The 17647-nt window shown below is 45.0% G+C and overlaps 1 protein-coding gene across 1 annotated transcript in view; it reads right to left on the minus strand.

Moving 5' to 3' along the window:
* Positions 1 to 17647, minus strand: part of LOC143289079 (dynein axonemal heavy chain 2-like) — a 135445-nt gene that overhangs the window by 54995 nt on the left and 62803 nt on the right. Inside the window, exons 43-52 of the mRNA XM_076597918.1 lie at positions 17447 to 17647; positions 16643 to 16841; positions 15213 to 15437; positions 11393 to 11497; positions 9238 to 9426; positions 7440 to 7525; positions 5247 to 5377; positions 4600 to 4749; positions 3024 to 3191; positions 1437 to 1597 (exon numbers count right to left, since the gene is read on the minus strand). The exon at positions 17447 to 17647 is cut by the window's right edge and continues 44 nt beyond it. Coding sequence (XP_076454033.1) covers positions 1437 to 1597; positions 3024 to 3191; positions 4600 to 4749; positions 5247 to 5377; positions 7440 to 7525; positions 9238 to 9426; positions 11393 to 11497; positions 15213 to 15437; positions 16643 to 16841; positions 17447 to 17647 — 1615 coding nt within the window. The remainder of the gene's footprint in view (positions 1 to 1436; positions 1598 to 3023; positions 3192 to 4599; positions 4750 to 5246; positions 5378 to 7439; positions 7526 to 9237; positions 9427 to 11392; positions 11498 to 15212; positions 15438 to 16642; positions 16842 to 17446) is intronic.

The raw sequence follows: 17647 nt of genomic DNA on the forward strand, positions 1-17647 counted from the left end.
ACACACAAATACACCTGCACACACTGACACAAATCCTCCCTCTCCAACTCCAATGCACAAACCCACACCCACACCACACAAGATGTAGACACACACATAAATACACATACACAAGCATGTGTATGAACAAAGGAACAAGTGCGCTAAGAGGTCATGTGGTCATGAGACTTACAGGGCCGTTACATCATGAGTAGCAAAGCAACAAAAAAAAAATCATGTGAATTCTAACGATCTTTGTTTGTTTGTTTTGTTTGTATTTCTTTTTATCACAACAGATTTCTCTGTGTGAAATTCAGGCTGCTCTCGCTATACTACAGCGCCACCGGTTTTTTTGGTTTTTTTGTTTTTTTTCCTGCATGCAGTTTTATTTGTTTTTCCTATGGAAGTGGATTTTTCTACAGAATTTTGCCAGGGACAACCCTTTTGTTGCCGTGGGTTCTTTTACGTGCGCTAAGTGCATGCTGTACATGGGACCTCGGTTTATTGTCTCATCCGAATGACTAGCGTCCAGACCACCACTCAAGGTCTAGTGGAGGGGGAGAAAATATCGGCGGCTGAGCCATGATTCGAACCAGCGCACTCAGATTCTCTCACTTCCTAGGCGGATGTGTTACCTCTAGGCCACCACTCCATATGACAGCTACAGAGCAAGTTGCTGACAACACAAATCATACACCACAAATCAAACCCCTATTAGGTTTAAACGTCTGCCTCTGTGTATGTGTGTGTGTGTGTGTGTTTGTGTGTGTGTGTGCTGGCTGACTGACAAAGCAGAAGTGGTACAGCGCTCATGTCTGCATCAGTATGTAAGAACCTGACACAGGCACATGGCACTGGCCACGGTGCCCTGGTCACAGACACCAACATTCAACACACACACACACACACACACACACACACACACACAGGAAAAGAAGCCATTGCCAAACAGATATTTTCTTTTTCTGATTTGCATGCCCCATGTTCCCCTTCCTCTCACAGGCATTCACACACACCCACACCCAGTGACATCGCCACTCGTTCACCCACACCCAGTGACATCACCACTCCTTCACACACACCCAGTCACATCACCCCTCATTCACACACACACCCAGTCACATCACCCCTCGTTCACACACACACCCAGTGACATCACCCCTCATTCACACACACACACACCCAGTCACATCACCCCTCGTTCACACACACACCCAGTCACATCACCCCTCATTCACACTCACACACACACCCAGGCTTTTCCACTGCTGTCTCACAGCCACCTGCTTCACAGAAACCTGTCAGTATCATGTTACCAAGAGGCCACCAACCATAGGAGACTCTGCCAAGTGTCTGCCAAGGTGCAGAACATCCTACTCTTTCAATCACTTCTATGCAGTCGCATGAAAACGTGAGAGTTTAGGAGTAAGGAAGACTGTCGCCATCAGAAAGATTACCTCCTCAAACTCGTCTGGCTTGTAGAGGTTGGGGACCTCTCCACTGCTGAGGACGTTGTTGACGTCCTCAAGGAATCCCTCCTCCACCACCTGAATGTCGTTGAAGAGGAACACGGTGGTTTTGTTTTCAACTCCACACTGGAAGTACAGCTTCTTCAGATCTGCACATGACCCACACAGCTGTCATGATGAACAATGCTAAAGACGCTGACAGAGAGGAACACAGAGGCTGTTATTCTCCATCCAACACGGACAGTATGACGTCACATATTGGTGCCGACAAAATGTGGCAGTGGTAATAATGATGCTCTCCATCACAAACAATGGTTGTCAAGGTCTGTGGAGAGACACTGTTGTAATGATGAACAATGTTTATGGCTCTGTTGAGGACGTGGGTCTCATTCGTCATTCCAAACACACCGTACAACTTCAGATCTGGGGGCCAACACATGCGGCTGTTATAATAATTCACACACAGAGCACTTTGTTCATGCCTGTGGAACAACATGCACAAGAAACAGCAATAACAAGGACCTCTAACGCAAGGTGAGGAGACAAACTTCAATTCCTAGCCACAAACAGGAGACGGGTGCAACAGCTGAATGTTAAAGCGTTGGACTTTCAATCTGAGGGTCTTGGGTTCAAATCTCAGTAATGGAACCTGGTGGGTAAAGGGTGGAGATTTTTCTGATTTCCCAGGTCAGCATATGTGCAAATCTGCTTGTGCCTGAACCCGCTTCATGTGTATATGCAAGCGGAAGATCAAATACACACGTAAAAGATCCTGTAATCCATGTCCATGTTCGGAGGGTTATGGAAGCAAGAACATACCCAGCATGCACACCCCTGAAAATGGAAGTATGGCTACGTGGCGGGGTAAATAAACAAAACGGTCATACACGTAAAGTGCTACTTGTCTGTCTGAGTGTGTATGTGTGCGTGCCTGAAATCTGACTGAATGACGCAGGAAACAACTGATGAGCACCCTGCAATGGCAGCCACCAGTCAGGCTCTGCCCAGGTAGGCAGCCTGTTGAGCAAATGGCCCCGTGTTTGCAAAGCACTCAGAGCATGGTCTTTTGGTTGGGTAGGCACTTTATAAGTATCCATATCCATATCATCATCATTCTTCTTCACCCCATCTCACTTCACAGTATCCATATCCATATCATCATCATTCTTCTTCACCCCATCTCACTTCACAGTATCCATATCCATATCATCATCATTCTTCTTCACCCCATCTCACTTCACAGTATCCATATCCTTATCATCATCATTCTTCTTCACCCCATCTCACTTCACAGTATCCATATCCTTATCATCATCATTCTTCTTCACCCCATCTCACTTCACAGTATCCATATCCATATCATCATCATTCTTCTTCACCCCATCTCACTTCACAGTATCCATATCCTTATCATCATCATTCTTCTTCACCCCATCTCACTTCACAGTATCCATATCCATATCATCATCATTCTTCTTCACCCCATCTCACTTCACAGTATCCATATCCTTATCATCATCATTCTTCTTCACCCCATCTCACTTCACAAGCAGTCAAACCAAGAGCCAAACGCACCATCTCTGAACTCTGCTTTGCGGTAGTGCTTGGTGACCTCGATCTGGAAGGTGGTGTATTCGCAGATGTGCGACGCCAGACGGGTCAGACTCTGACGTCCACTGCCACCGATGCCCACCAGCAGCATGTTGCCCCGGGGCTGGCGGATCACCCGCACGATCTTGGACACTGTCGACAGGAGGAGGGGGGTCGGGTGTAACATCACGGCTCATCTGGTCATGCACACACCCCTTTCTCTCCACACAACAGGTAAATGTGAGAATCATACGTACTACTGTAGATGTGCACACACCACTTTCTCTCCACACAACAGGTAAATGTGAGAATCATACCCACTACTGTTGATGTGCACACACCACTTTCTCTCCACACAACAGGTAAATGTGAGAATCATACCCACTACTGTAGATGTGCACACACCACTTTCTCTCCACACAACAGGTAAATGTGAGAATCATACCCACTACTGTTGATGTGCACACACCACTTTCTCTCCACACAACAGGTAAATGTGAGAATCATACGTACTACTGTAGATGTGCACACACCACTTTCTCTCCACACAACAGGTAAATGTGAGAATCATACCCACTACTGTTGATGTGCACACACCACTTTCTCTCCACACAACAGGTAAATGTGAGAATCATACCCACTACTGTTGATGTGCACACACCACTTTCTCTCCACACAACAGGTAAATGTGAGAATCATACCCACTACAGTAGATGTGCACACACCACTTTCTCTCCACACAACAGGTAAATGTGAGAATCATACCCACTGCTGTTTGTGACTGTAAAGCTTTCAGCGACAATGCCGTCTCATACCACACGTTTGATGTAAACATCGTAGTTGAATATTCTCATGGCAATGGTCAAGCAATCTTTGACTTTATTTTCTTTATTTTGATAAGAAATCTGTTTGTTCAATGTGGCTAATGCAAAACTATCCTATGGAGAAGTGTGTGTGTGTGTGTGTGTGTAGTGTGTGTAGTGTGTGTGTGTGTGTGTGTGTGTGTGTGTGGTATGTCTCCGCATGTGTGTGTATATATGTGTGTGTGTGTGTGGTGTGCCTCTGTGTGTGTGGTGTGCCTCTGTGTGTGTGCGTGCGTGTGTGTGTGTGTGGTGTGCCTCTGTGTGTGCGTGCGTGCGTGTGTGTGTGTGGTGTGCCTCTGTGTGTGCGCATGTGTGTGTATGTGTGAGTGTGTGTGTGTGTGTGTGTGTGCGTGTCTCTGTGTGTGTGTATGCGTGCGCGCGTTTGTGTGTGTGTGTGTGTCTGTGCATGAACAGTACATATTCAACTAATTTGGTACTTAAAGGGTTGTATTCATCTCAATAACTCACAAAAAAACCCAACTGTTTTTATGAACTGAAAAAAAAAAAAGGACCCACAATGCGCTTTCATCAAGTCTACAGTTCCAAACCAGCAGTGCCTAAAAATCCAAACAAACAAACAAAAAAACCCACACCATTCCATCAAATAAGACCTACATGCAAATTAACAAAAACAAACAAACAAACAACCAAACCACACAAACACACACAAAAGTGAAGAAAAGCCAAGGAACGCTCACCGTGCTCGATGGCGTCTCTGAAGAGCACGAGGTCCATGGCGACCACCCCAGGCGTCCCGTTGTATTCCTCCAGCATGTCCTGCATGTGTTTCTTCAGGGTCGCCGCGTCCGTGATGTCCTCGTACACATTGTCCGTGTGGATGTAGTCCCCTGTCGCACACATTCGCCATCGTCATCGTCATCGTCATCACACACACACTCACACACAAACACACACACACAAACACACGCACACTCACACACTCACACACACACACACACACGCATTCACAAACACACACACACACATTCACACACACATACGCACACACGACACATGCACACACACACTAACACACACATACATACACACACAAACTAACACACACACAGACACACACACACACATACACACACATGACACACTCACACACACACACTAACACACACATACATACACATCACACACACACACACACACACACACAAACTAACACACACACACACACACACACACACATACACACACATACTCACACACACAACACACACACACACACACACACACACACACACACACACACACACACAAACTAACACACACACACACACACACACAAACTAACACACACACACACACACACACACACACACACACACACACTGACCGAAGACCGGAGGCTGCTTGTTAGGGCAGATGCTGTGGAAGGTCTGATCGAAGAGAACACCCAGCTTCTCTGACAGGATGCCCACAAACGTCTCGTAGTCCTTCTCATCCACCAGACGATCCGAGAACACTCTGTACACACACACACACACACACACACACACACACACACACACACAACACAACACACACACATACACAACACATGCACACAACACACATACACAAACACACAAAACACACCACACACACACACACACACACACACACACATCTGTCATATAACACTCCACACACATACATCTATCACACACATCTGTCATATAACACTCCACACACATACATCTATCACAGTATTCTCCTTCATTCGGATTCTCCTGAGAATGCTCTTGAACACAGACAAGTCTCTGATATCATTCATCATCAATCTGATTTTCCTTTGTAATCTCTGCGCACAGACATGATATCATATTGATTTTCCTTAGTAATCTCTGCACACAGACATGATATCATATTGATTTTCCTTAGTAATCTCTGCACACAGACATGATATCATATTGATTTTCCTTAGTAATCTCTGCACACAGACATGATATCATATTGATTTTCCTTAGTAATCTCTGCACACAGACATGATATCATATTGATTTTCCTTTGTAATCTTTGCACACAGATATGATATCATATTTCTTCTTTTTGGTTTCCACACTTGAACCCATTTTCTGACATTCATATTGTGATCAATGATGTCGAAAACCTTACTCTGTATTGACAGCTACCTGGCTGAATCTATTCAAGTTGTTACAAAGTGATGCTTTCATACCATTGATTTGCATGACAGTCTGTATGCCCGTAGTCACATAAACAGACAATCTTTCTGAAGTTCTTGACTGAACAGACAACAAACTCGTCTAATATCACTTACAGTGAAAAGACGTTAAACTAAAGAACGAACGAACGAACAACAAACAAAATCAGATGAGTTTCGTGCCAAAAAGAAGTGTACAGATACAACCTGTGTTTGCTCGTGCTTTTTTCAATATAAAATAAAAACCAAAAGATGGCACAGCAACACGTGTCAGCTACACACACATAACCATGTCTTTACAAAGCAATGACCTTGGAGTAGATTTATATATTCATCTTCTTCTTCTCCTTCTTCGTTCTTGGGCTGAAACTCCCATGTTTACTCGAATGTACAAGAGTAGCCTTTTACATGTATGACCTTTATTTTACTCTGCCATGTAGGCAGCCATACTCTGTTTTCGAGGGTGTGCATGCTGGGTATGTTCTTGTTTCCACAACCCACTGGACGCTGACATGGAATACAGATCCTTTAGTGTGTGCATTTGATCTTCTGATAGCATATGCACACAAAGGGGGTTCAGGCACAAGCAGGTCTGCACACATGTTGACCTGGGAGATTGGAAAAAATCTCCATCCTTTACCCACCAGGCGCCATTACCAAGATTCAAAGAGAAGTGTGGGTGTGTGTGAACGAGGGGTGATGTGACTGGATGTGGGTGTGAACGAGGGGTGATGTCACTGGGTGTGGGTGTGAACGAGGGGTGATGTGACTGGGTGTGGGTGTGAACGAGGGGTGATGTCACTGGGTGTGGGTGTGAACGAGGGGTGATGTGACTGGGTGTGGGTGTGAACGAGGGGTGATGTCACTGGGTGTGGGTGTGAACGAGGGGTGATGTGACTGGGTGTGGGTGTGAATGAGGGGTGATGTCACTGGGTGTGGGTGTGAACAAGGGGTGATGTGACAGGGTGTGGGTGTGAATGAGGGGTGATGTCACTGGATGTGGGTGTGAACGAGGGGTGATGTCACTGGGAGTGGGTGTGAATGAGGGGTGATGTCACTGGATGTGGGTGTGAACGAGGGGTGATGTGACTGGGTGTGGGTGTGAATGAGGGGTGATGTGACTGGGTGTGGGTGTGAACGAGGGGTGATGTCACTGGATGTGGGTGTGAACGAGGGGTGATGTCACTGGGTGTGGGTGTGAACGAGGGGTGATGTCACTGGGTGTGGGTGTGAACGAGGGGTGATGTGACTGGATGTGGGTGTGAACGAGGGGTGATGTGACTGGGTGTGGGTGTGAACGAGGGGTGATGTGACTGGGGAGTGGGTGTGAAATAGGGGTGATTACGGAGAAGCAGGGTGTGAATACAGGGAAAAGGGATCACCCACCTGAAACATTCGTGAATCCAGAGGCGTGTCATGGCGTTCTTGGTGTCGTGGTAATCTTTGTGAGCTCTCAGCAGTCCTTGGAAAACCTGTGGCACAAAACAGTCCCGCCTTTCACCACCCTGACACCCCTCTACACATCAAGTAAGACAGTCCTTTCTTTCACCACCCTGACACCCCTCTACACATCAAGTAAGACAGTCCTTTCTTTCACCACCCTGATATCCCTCTACACATCAAGTAAGACAGTCCTTTCTTTCACCACCCTGACACCCCTCTACACATCAAGTAAGACAGTCCTTTCTTTCACCACCCTGACACCCCTCTACACATCAAGTAAAACAGTCCTTTCACCACCCTGACACCCCTCTACACATCAAGTAAGACAGTCCTTTCTTTCACCACCCTGACGCCCCTTTACACATCAAGTAAGACAGTCCTGTCTTTCACCACCCTGACACCCCTCTACAAATAAGTAAAACAGCCCTTTCACCACCCTGACACCCCTCTACACATAAAGTAAAACTGTCCTTGCACCACCCTCACACCCCTTTACACATCAAGTAAAACAGTCCTTTCTTTCACCACCCTGACATCCCTTTACACATTAAGTAAAACAGTCCTTTCTTTCACCACCCTGACACCCCTTTACACATTAAGTAAAATAGTCCTTTCTTTCACCACCCTGACACCCCTTTACACATCAAGTAAAACAGTCCTTTCACCACCCTGACACCCCTCTACACATCAAGTATAACAGTCCTTTCACCACCCTGACACCCCTCTACACATCAAGTAAAACAGTCCTTTCACCACCCTGACACCCCTCTACACATCAAGTATAACAGTCCTTTCACCACCCTGACACCCCTCTACACATCAAGTAAAACAGTCTTTTCACCACCCTGACACCCCTTTATACATCATGTAAAACAGTCCTTTCACCACCCTGACACCCCTCTACACATCAAGAATAACAGTCCTTTCACCACCCTGACACCCCTCTACACATCAAGAATAACAGTCCTTTCACCACCCTGACACCCCTCTACACATTAAGTAAAACAGTCTTTTCACCACCCTGACACCCCTTTACACATCAAGTAAAACAGTCTTTTCACCACCCTGACACCCCTTTATACATCATGTAAAACAGTCCTTTCACCACCCTGACACCCCTCTACACATCAAGTATAACAGTCCTTTCACCACCCTGACACCCCTCTACACATCAAGTATAACAGTCCTTTCACCACCCTGACACCCCTCTACACATCAAGTAAAACAGTCCTTTCACCACCCCTATTCTTCAAGTAAAACAGTCCTTGCACCACCCTGACACCCCTCTACACATCAAGTAAAACAGTCCTTTCTTTCACCACCCTGACACCCCTCTACACATCAAGTAAAACAGTCCTTTCACCACCCTGACACCCCTCTACACATCAAGTAAAACAGTCCTTTCACCACCCTGACACCCCTCTTCTTCAAGTAAAACAGTCCTTTCACCACCCTGACACCCCTCTACACTTCAAGTATAACAGCACTGTCTTTTAACACCCTGTTTTTCACATACCTATCCGGGTTCAGACAGCGTATATATTCTTTTAAAAAAATCTCTTCCTCCCCTCTACACTCTCTGAACACTTCCTTTTCTCTAATTCACCTCTCGATTCCTTATCCACCCCCACTCCCCCTTCACCTCCCGCCTTCTCTCCCCCCCCCCCCCCCCCCAACATATCCACACCCACACCCAGCAGTGAGGTGGAAAAAAACCCACAAAACAAAGTGTTGTGGTCACCTTGGAGATGTCTCTCAGGTTGAAGAGGTAGTGGATCTTGGTGGGCGTGGGGAGGAACCGCTGGATGATCTCGTTGTACAGCTCGATGGTGGCCTGGGTGACGATGTCTCCGATGGGCTTCACCTCCTCCTCAAAGTCCTGCAGCTTCTGGTTGATCATGCTGCCAAAGATACGCTTGATCTGGGACTCCTGCACACACACACACACACACACACACACGCGCGCACGCACGCACATGCACGCACACACACACGCGTGCACACACACCATTTCCTTTATCTCTCTTTCTCTCTCTCCGTTCATGGGCTGCAGTTTTCAACATTCACTTGTGTCTATCTGTGGGCTTTTATGTGTACAGCTGTCTTATCTGTGAGCTGTGTACGGCTGTCTATCTGCGGGCTTTTATGTGTATGGCTGTCTATCTGTGGGCTGTGTATGGCTGTCTATCTGCAGGCTTTTATGTGTATGGCTGTCTATCTGTGAGCTTTTATGTGTACAACTATCTGTGGGCTGTGTATGGCTGTCTATCTGCAGGCTTTTATGTGTATGGCCGTCTATCTGTGGGCTTTTATGTGTACAGCTATCTGTGGGCTGTGTATGGCTGTCTAGCTGTGGGCTGTGTATGGCTGTCTATCTGTGGGCTGTGTATGGCTGTCTATCTGTGAGCTGTGTATGGCTGTCTATCTGCGGGCTTTTATGTGTATGGCTGTCTATCTGTGGGCTTTTATGTGTATGGCTGTCTATCTGTGGGCTTTTATGTGTATGGCTGTCTATCTGTGGGCTTTTATGTGTATGGCTGTCTATCTGTGGGCTTTTATGTGTATGGCTGTCTATCTGTGGGCTGTGTATGGCTGTCTATCTGTGGGCTTTTATGTGTATGGCTGTCTATCTGTGGGCTTTTATGTGTACGGCTGTCTATCTGTGGGCTTTTATGTGTATGGCTGTCTATCTGTGGGCTTTTATGTGTACAGCTATCTGTGGGCTGTGTATGGCTGTCTATCTGTGGGCTTTTAAGTGTGTAGCTGTCTGTGGGATTCTATGTGTACAGCTGTCTTATCTGTGGGATTGTAAGTGTATGGCTGTCTATCTGTGGGCTTTTATGTGTGCAGCTGTCTTATCTGTGGGATTGTAAGTGTATGGCTGTCTATCTGTGGGCTTTTCAACTGTACAGCCGTCTGTGGGCTTTTCAAGTGTACAGCTGTCTGTGGGATTTTCAAGTGTACAGCTGTCTATTTGTGGGCTTGTAAGTGTATGGCTGTCTATCTGTGGGATTTTTAAGTGTACAGCTGTCTTATCTGTGGGCTTGTAAGTGTATGGCTGTCTTATCTGTGGGCTTGTAAGTGTACAGCTGTCTTATCTGTGGGCTTGTAAGTGTATGGCTGTCTATCTGTGGGCTGTGTATGGCTGTCTGGCTGTGGGCTTTTATGGGTATGGCTGTGCCCCCCCCAGCCATGGGCTTTTATGTCACCCCTGCTCGCCCTTCCCCTGCCCACCTTTTAGGCAGCCATACTATGTTCTGGGAGGGGCGATGTGCATGCTGGGTATGTTAGTGCTTCCATAATGCCCTCAGAACCTGACAGGGATTACAGGGATCTGTAGGCACAAAAGGGGGTTCAAACACAAGCAAGGTCTGTGTATAAGCTGACCTGGGAGATCAGGTAAGTTTCCCACCCTTAACCAGCCGACTGAGATGGGATTCAGTGACAGGACGGACAGGGCGAAGGGGACTGTAGTTATGGGCTGTTTGTTCCCTGTTTCCCTTTCTTCCATGTTCACTTTTTTTTTTTTCCTTCATTTATTTCATGACATTAAGAGAGAAAAAAAATGTCTATACATACACACGTACGCAAACATTTTTTTTCGATATTCATTCGCCAGTTTCATGAGGATGGCAAAACCCAAAATAATCTGTGCATGCCTATAAACACATATCATATCTGCACGTCTTTATTTCTGCCTAAAATTTTTTTCTCTTTTTTTTTGTTCTTTTTCAGTTCTCCATTTCCATACCTTTTTTTTTTTTTTTTTTTATACATAACCGAAGTCATTACGCTATTTTCAAAAAGACCCTGAGCAAAACTGGATGTCGCTTCCCAACATGACAGACACACATGTGTGGCTGACACACCCACACTGATGACGAGAGACAGCCCACCTGTGGGAAGGTCATGTTGATCAGGTTGAAGCGACTCTGTAGACGTCGCGAGATGACCATACGACCACCACCGGGGGGACCCATGGCTGCCACCAGCAGCATGTCCTGTCATGACACACACTGCCACTGTACACATGTCCTGTCATGACACACACTGCCACTGTACACATGTCCTGTCATAACACACACTGCCACTGTACACATGTCCTGTCATGACACACACTGCCACTGTAACCATGTCCTGTCATGACACACACTGCCACTGTGCACATGTCCTGTCATGACACACACTGCCACTGTGCACATGTCCTGTCATGACACACACTGCCACTGTGCACATGTCCTGTCATGACACACACTGCCACTGTACACGTCCTGTCATGACACACACTGCCACTGTGCACATGTCCTGTCATGACACACACTGCCACTGTACACATGTCCTGTCATGACACACACTGCCACTGTACACATGTCCTGTCATAACACACACTGCCACTGTACACATGTCCTGTCATGACACACACTGCCACTGTACACATGTCCTGTCATGACACACACTGCCACTGTACACATGTCCTGTCATGACACACACTGCCACTGTACACAGAAATTACAACACAGACAATGTCTGTCAGTATAACTGTACACAGAAATTACAACACTGTACACAGAAATTACAACACAGACAATGTCTATCAGTATAACTGTACACAGAAATTACAACACAGACAATGTCTATCAGTATAACTGTACACAGAAATTACAACACAGACAATGTCTATCAGTATAACTGTCCACAGAAATTACAACACTGTACACAGAAATTACAACACAGACAATGTCTATCAGTATAACTGTCCACAGAAATTACAACACTGTACACAGAAATTACAACACAGACAATGTCTATCAGTATAACTGTACACAGAAATTACAACACAGACAATGTCTATCAGTATAACTGTACACAGAAATTACAACACAGACAATGCCTATAGTATAACTGTACACAGAAGTTACAACAACACAGACAATGTCTATCAGTATAACTGTACACAGAAATTACACCACAGACAATGTCTATCAGTATAACTGTACACAGAAATTACAACACAGACAATGTCTGTCAGTATAACTCTCCACAGAAATTACAACACAGACAATGTCTGTCAGTATAACTGTCCACAGAAATTACAACACAGACAAGGTCTATCAGTATAACTGTACACAGAAATTACAACACAGACAATGTCTATCAGTATAACTGTACACAGAAATTACAACACAGACAAGGTCTATCAGTATAACTGTCAACAGAAATTACAACACAGACAATGTCTGTCAGTATAACTCTCCACAGAAATTACAACACAGACAATGTCTGTCAGTATAACTGTCCACAGAAATTACAACACACATAATGTCTATCAGTATAACTGTACACAGAAATTACAACACAGACAATGTCTGGCAGTATAACTGTACACAGAAATTACAACACAGACAATGTCTGTCACTATAACTGTACACAGACATTAAACACAGACAATGTCTGTCAGTATAACTGTACACAGAAATCACAACACAGACAATGTCTATCAGTATAACTATCCACAGAAATTACAACACAGACAAAGTCTATCACTATAACTGTACACAGAAATTTCAACACAGACAATGTCTATCAGTATAACTGTACACAGAAATTACAACACAGATAATGTCTATCAGTATAACTGTACACAGAAATTACAACAACACAGACAATGTCTATAAGTATAACTGTACACAGAAATTACAACACTGTACACAGAAATTACAACACAGACAATGTCTATAACTATGAACAGAAACTATCACATGGACACGGTCTGTAACTACTCACAGACACTACCATACAGACAATGTCTGTAACTGTTCACAGACACTACCACACAGACAATGTGAATAATTGTACACAGACACTGCCACACAGACAATGTCTATAACTTTATACAGACACTGCCACACAGACAATGTCTGTAACTTTATACAGACACTACCACACAGACAATGTCTATAACTTTATACAGACACTACCACACAGACAATGTCTGTAACCGTACACAGACACTACCACACAGACAATGTCTGTAACCATACACAGACACTACCACACAGACAATGTCTATAACTGTACACAGACACTGCCACACAGCTATAACTTTATACAGACACTACCACACAGACAATGTCTATAACTGTACACAGACACTGCCACACAGACAATGTCTATAACTGTACACAGACACTGCCACACAGCTATAACTTTATACAGACACTACCACACAGACAATGTCTATAACTGTACACAGACACTGCCACACAGACAATGTCTATAACTGTACACAGACACTACCACACAGACAATGTCTATAACTGTACACAGACACTATCACACAGACAATGTCTATAACTGTTCACAGACACTACCACACAGACAATGTCTATAACTGTTCACAGACACTACCACACAGACAATGTCTATAACTATTCACAGACACTACCACACAGACAATGTCTATAACTGTTCACAGACACTACCACACAGACAATGTCTATAACTGTACACAGACACTATCACACAGACAATGTCTATAACTGTTCACAGACACTACCACACAGACAATGTCTATAACTATTCACAGACACTACCACACAGACAATGTCTGTAACCGTACACAGACACTGCCACACAGACAATGTCTGTAACTGTACACAGACACTACCACACAGACAATGTCTATAACTGTACACAGACACTGCCACACAGCTATAACTTTATACAGACACTGCCACACAGACAATGTCTATAACTGTACACAGACACTGCCACACAGCTATAACTTTATACAGACACTACCACACAGACAATGTCTATAACTGTACACAGACACTGCCACACAGACAATGTCTATAACTGTACACAAACCGACACACATACAATGTATATAACTGTGCACAGAACATCTCAAAACAATTACACATAAAATGTCTATAACTCTAAACAGAGCTTCTCAAAACTATCACACAGACAATGTCTTTAACTGTACACATAAACTACCATATCCAAAATGTTTATAACTGTACACAGAAACTACCACATCGAAAATGTCTATAACTGTACACAGAAACTACCACATCGAAAATGTCTATAACTGTACACAGAAACTACCACATCGAAAATGTCGATAACTGTACACAGAGCATCTCAAAACTATCACACCGAAAAATGTCAGTAACTGTGCAAAAATCATCTCAAAGCAATCACACAGTTTCAGTTTCAGTTTCTCAAGGAGGTGTCACTGTGTTCAGACATATCCATATACGCTACACCACATCTGCTAGACAGATGCCTGACAACAGCACATCCCAACGTACTTGTCAGGTCTTGGGTGCGTGCTAATATATTTGTGTACTAATCACAGTGGATTTCTTTTTACAGAATTTTGCCAGAGGACAACACTCTCATTGCCATGGGTTCTTTTTCAGTGCATCAAGTGCGTGCTGCACACAGGACCTTGATTTGTTGTCTCATCCAAAAGACTAGATGCTCAGTTTGATTTCCCAGTCAAACTTGGGAGAAAGGGTGAGAGAGGGATTCGAACCCACACCTTCAGAGACTCTCTGTATTGGCAGCTGAGTGTCTTAACCATTCTGCCATCTTCCTCCAAGTCACCCAGAAACTGTCTACAATCATACACAGAACATGTCACAGTTACAGAGTACCCAAACACAACTGGCTGGGGTCTGCATGCCAAGAACACGTGACTCGTACCTGGATCTTCTTCACAGTCTGTTTCTGGCGGTCGTACCAGAATCCGTAGTCCAGCCACAGGCGCATCAGCTCCAGCGGTGGCTGGGAACCAAACGTGTCCTTAGCCGGCATGTTGAAATCGTCCATGACGGTGATCAGTTTCTTGCCCCCCACAGGGACATAAACTCCTTTGGTTCGCTTCTCCACACGGCTCTCAATGATGTCTTGCACGTTGTTGGAGGAGGTCTGGAAGAGAGAGAGAGAAACAGCACGGGACTGTAGCCACGAGTGGAGGGGGAAGGGGAGGAAGGGGGAGAAGGGGAGGGAGGGGGTAGGGGAGCAGGGGATGGGGGATCAGATTGTTATTTTACAAAATCATCTTCAAACAAACTGTTCCTTCCATGTTCAGCAAGACTCAGGATGCTGCTATGTTTCATTCTTTTTTTTTTTCTTTTTTCTTTTAATCTCTCCTCAACAGACTGGGGGGAAGGGGGTGGGGGGCCATATGAACTAAAATCCAGAAGGAAGGGAGAAACAGATGGAGAATGAAAAACAATGAAGTAACCAACAAAAGGAAAAAAAAAAAAAGAAAGAAAGAAAAAAACAACAACAAAAACCCAAAATGCACAGCAACAAAATAAATCAGATAAGTGAAGAAAGAGAGAACGGAAAAAAATGGAAGTAACTAACAACTAACAAAAGGGAGGGAGGGGGGTGGAAAATAAGGAACAAATCACTGAAAACTGGAATACAAAACAACAAAATGGTTCAGATGTGAAGAAAGAGAGGAGTGAGAAGATGAAAAAGAAGAAACTAACGAAAAGAAGGAGAGGGGGAAAAAAACATTCAAAAAAACATAAACCACACAACACACAACACAAATAATTCTTTCTGTAGGTCCATGCACAAACACAACCCTCTCACCCTTCCTCCCAAAAAAATCCCAACACACACGCAAGAAAGGATAAAAGATAAATATTTCTGTAAGTTTCTGCACACATGAAAAAACACACGTGAGAACAAAAAACAATTCTTTCTGTAGATTCCTGCACACAGACACACACACACACACACACACACACACACACACACACAAACAAACAAAAAACCCAACCCAAACACAACAAGAAAAAAATCATTCTTTCCGTAGGTTTGTACACACACACACACACACACACACACAAACAACAAAAACCAAAACAAACACAGACACAACAATGAACAATAACTGATTCTTTCCATGCACAGCTTTCCTTGCGCGCAGCACACACACGCACGCGCACACACACACACACACACACACAGACACTATTCCCACCCCACCCACCCCCACCCCAACCCCCATCTAATATCACTTAACAATGAAACAACGTTAAACTAAAGGAAGAAAAGAAAACATACATACACACACACACACAATACACACACACAAACAACACACACACACACACCTGAGCCGACATGTTGACGCTGAGCACGTTGTAGACCTTGTTGTCCAGACGGCCCAAGGTGCTCTCAGCCACGGAGGTCTTCCCAGTGCCCACCGGCCCCACCAGCATGACCGGCTTCTGGCTGCTGATGAGGGACGACATGAGGTACTGGTAACGCACCATGTCCACCGTCGGCACAATCTGCATGAAGAACGGCAGTCTGCAACAGGAGAGAAAACGGAAAGCATTCAACGTGGAGTCCAGTGTGGAGAAACGAAGGCGCAAGGCTAGGTGTGTGGATGCTGTGCTGTGTGTGCATCGTCTTCACTGCAGCCAGCTCCCTTGCTTCTTTCCGCTTCTCCCACTGTCTCCGACACAGACAGATATATACATATATACACACACAGAGAAAAAAACACACCCAGACACAGACAATCACACACACACACACAATACACACAAACACACCACACCCAGACACAAACGCACACACACACCATACACACACCCATATCATACACCCAGACACACTCACACACACACACACATACACCCACATCACACACACACACACACACACACACACATACTTACACCATGCACACACCCACACCACACATCCAGACAAACGCACACACATACACCAGCACAACACACACACACACACACACACACACACAACACATGCACAACACACACACACAACACACACACAACACACAACACACAACACACACACACACAACACACACACCCCTTCACTAACGTCACCCAACACAAAACAAACTTCATTCAACCAACAGCACAGCACGACCGGTGACTTACGCAGGGTTGTATTTCCATCCTCCCTTCAGCTTCTCCTCCCAGTGGACCCACGTCTTGTTCTTGGCGTCCACGTAGTACTCATAGATGGTGTCCTTGTTGGGGAACGTGCCCTCCATCTCCCGGATGTAGTTGTCGATCTTCTTTCGCCCGTCCTCGTCCACGGCGCAGCAGATGGACCAGATCATGCAGAACTGGAACCAC

The sequence above is a fragment of the Babylonia areolata genome, chromosome 13 (assembly GCF_041734735.1).
Source record: "Babylonia areolata isolate BAREFJ2019XMU chromosome 13, ASM4173473v1, whole genome shotgun sequence".
Lineage (NCBI taxonomy): Eukaryota > Metazoa > Mollusca > Gastropoda > Neogastropoda > Buccinidae > Babylonia > Babylonia areolata.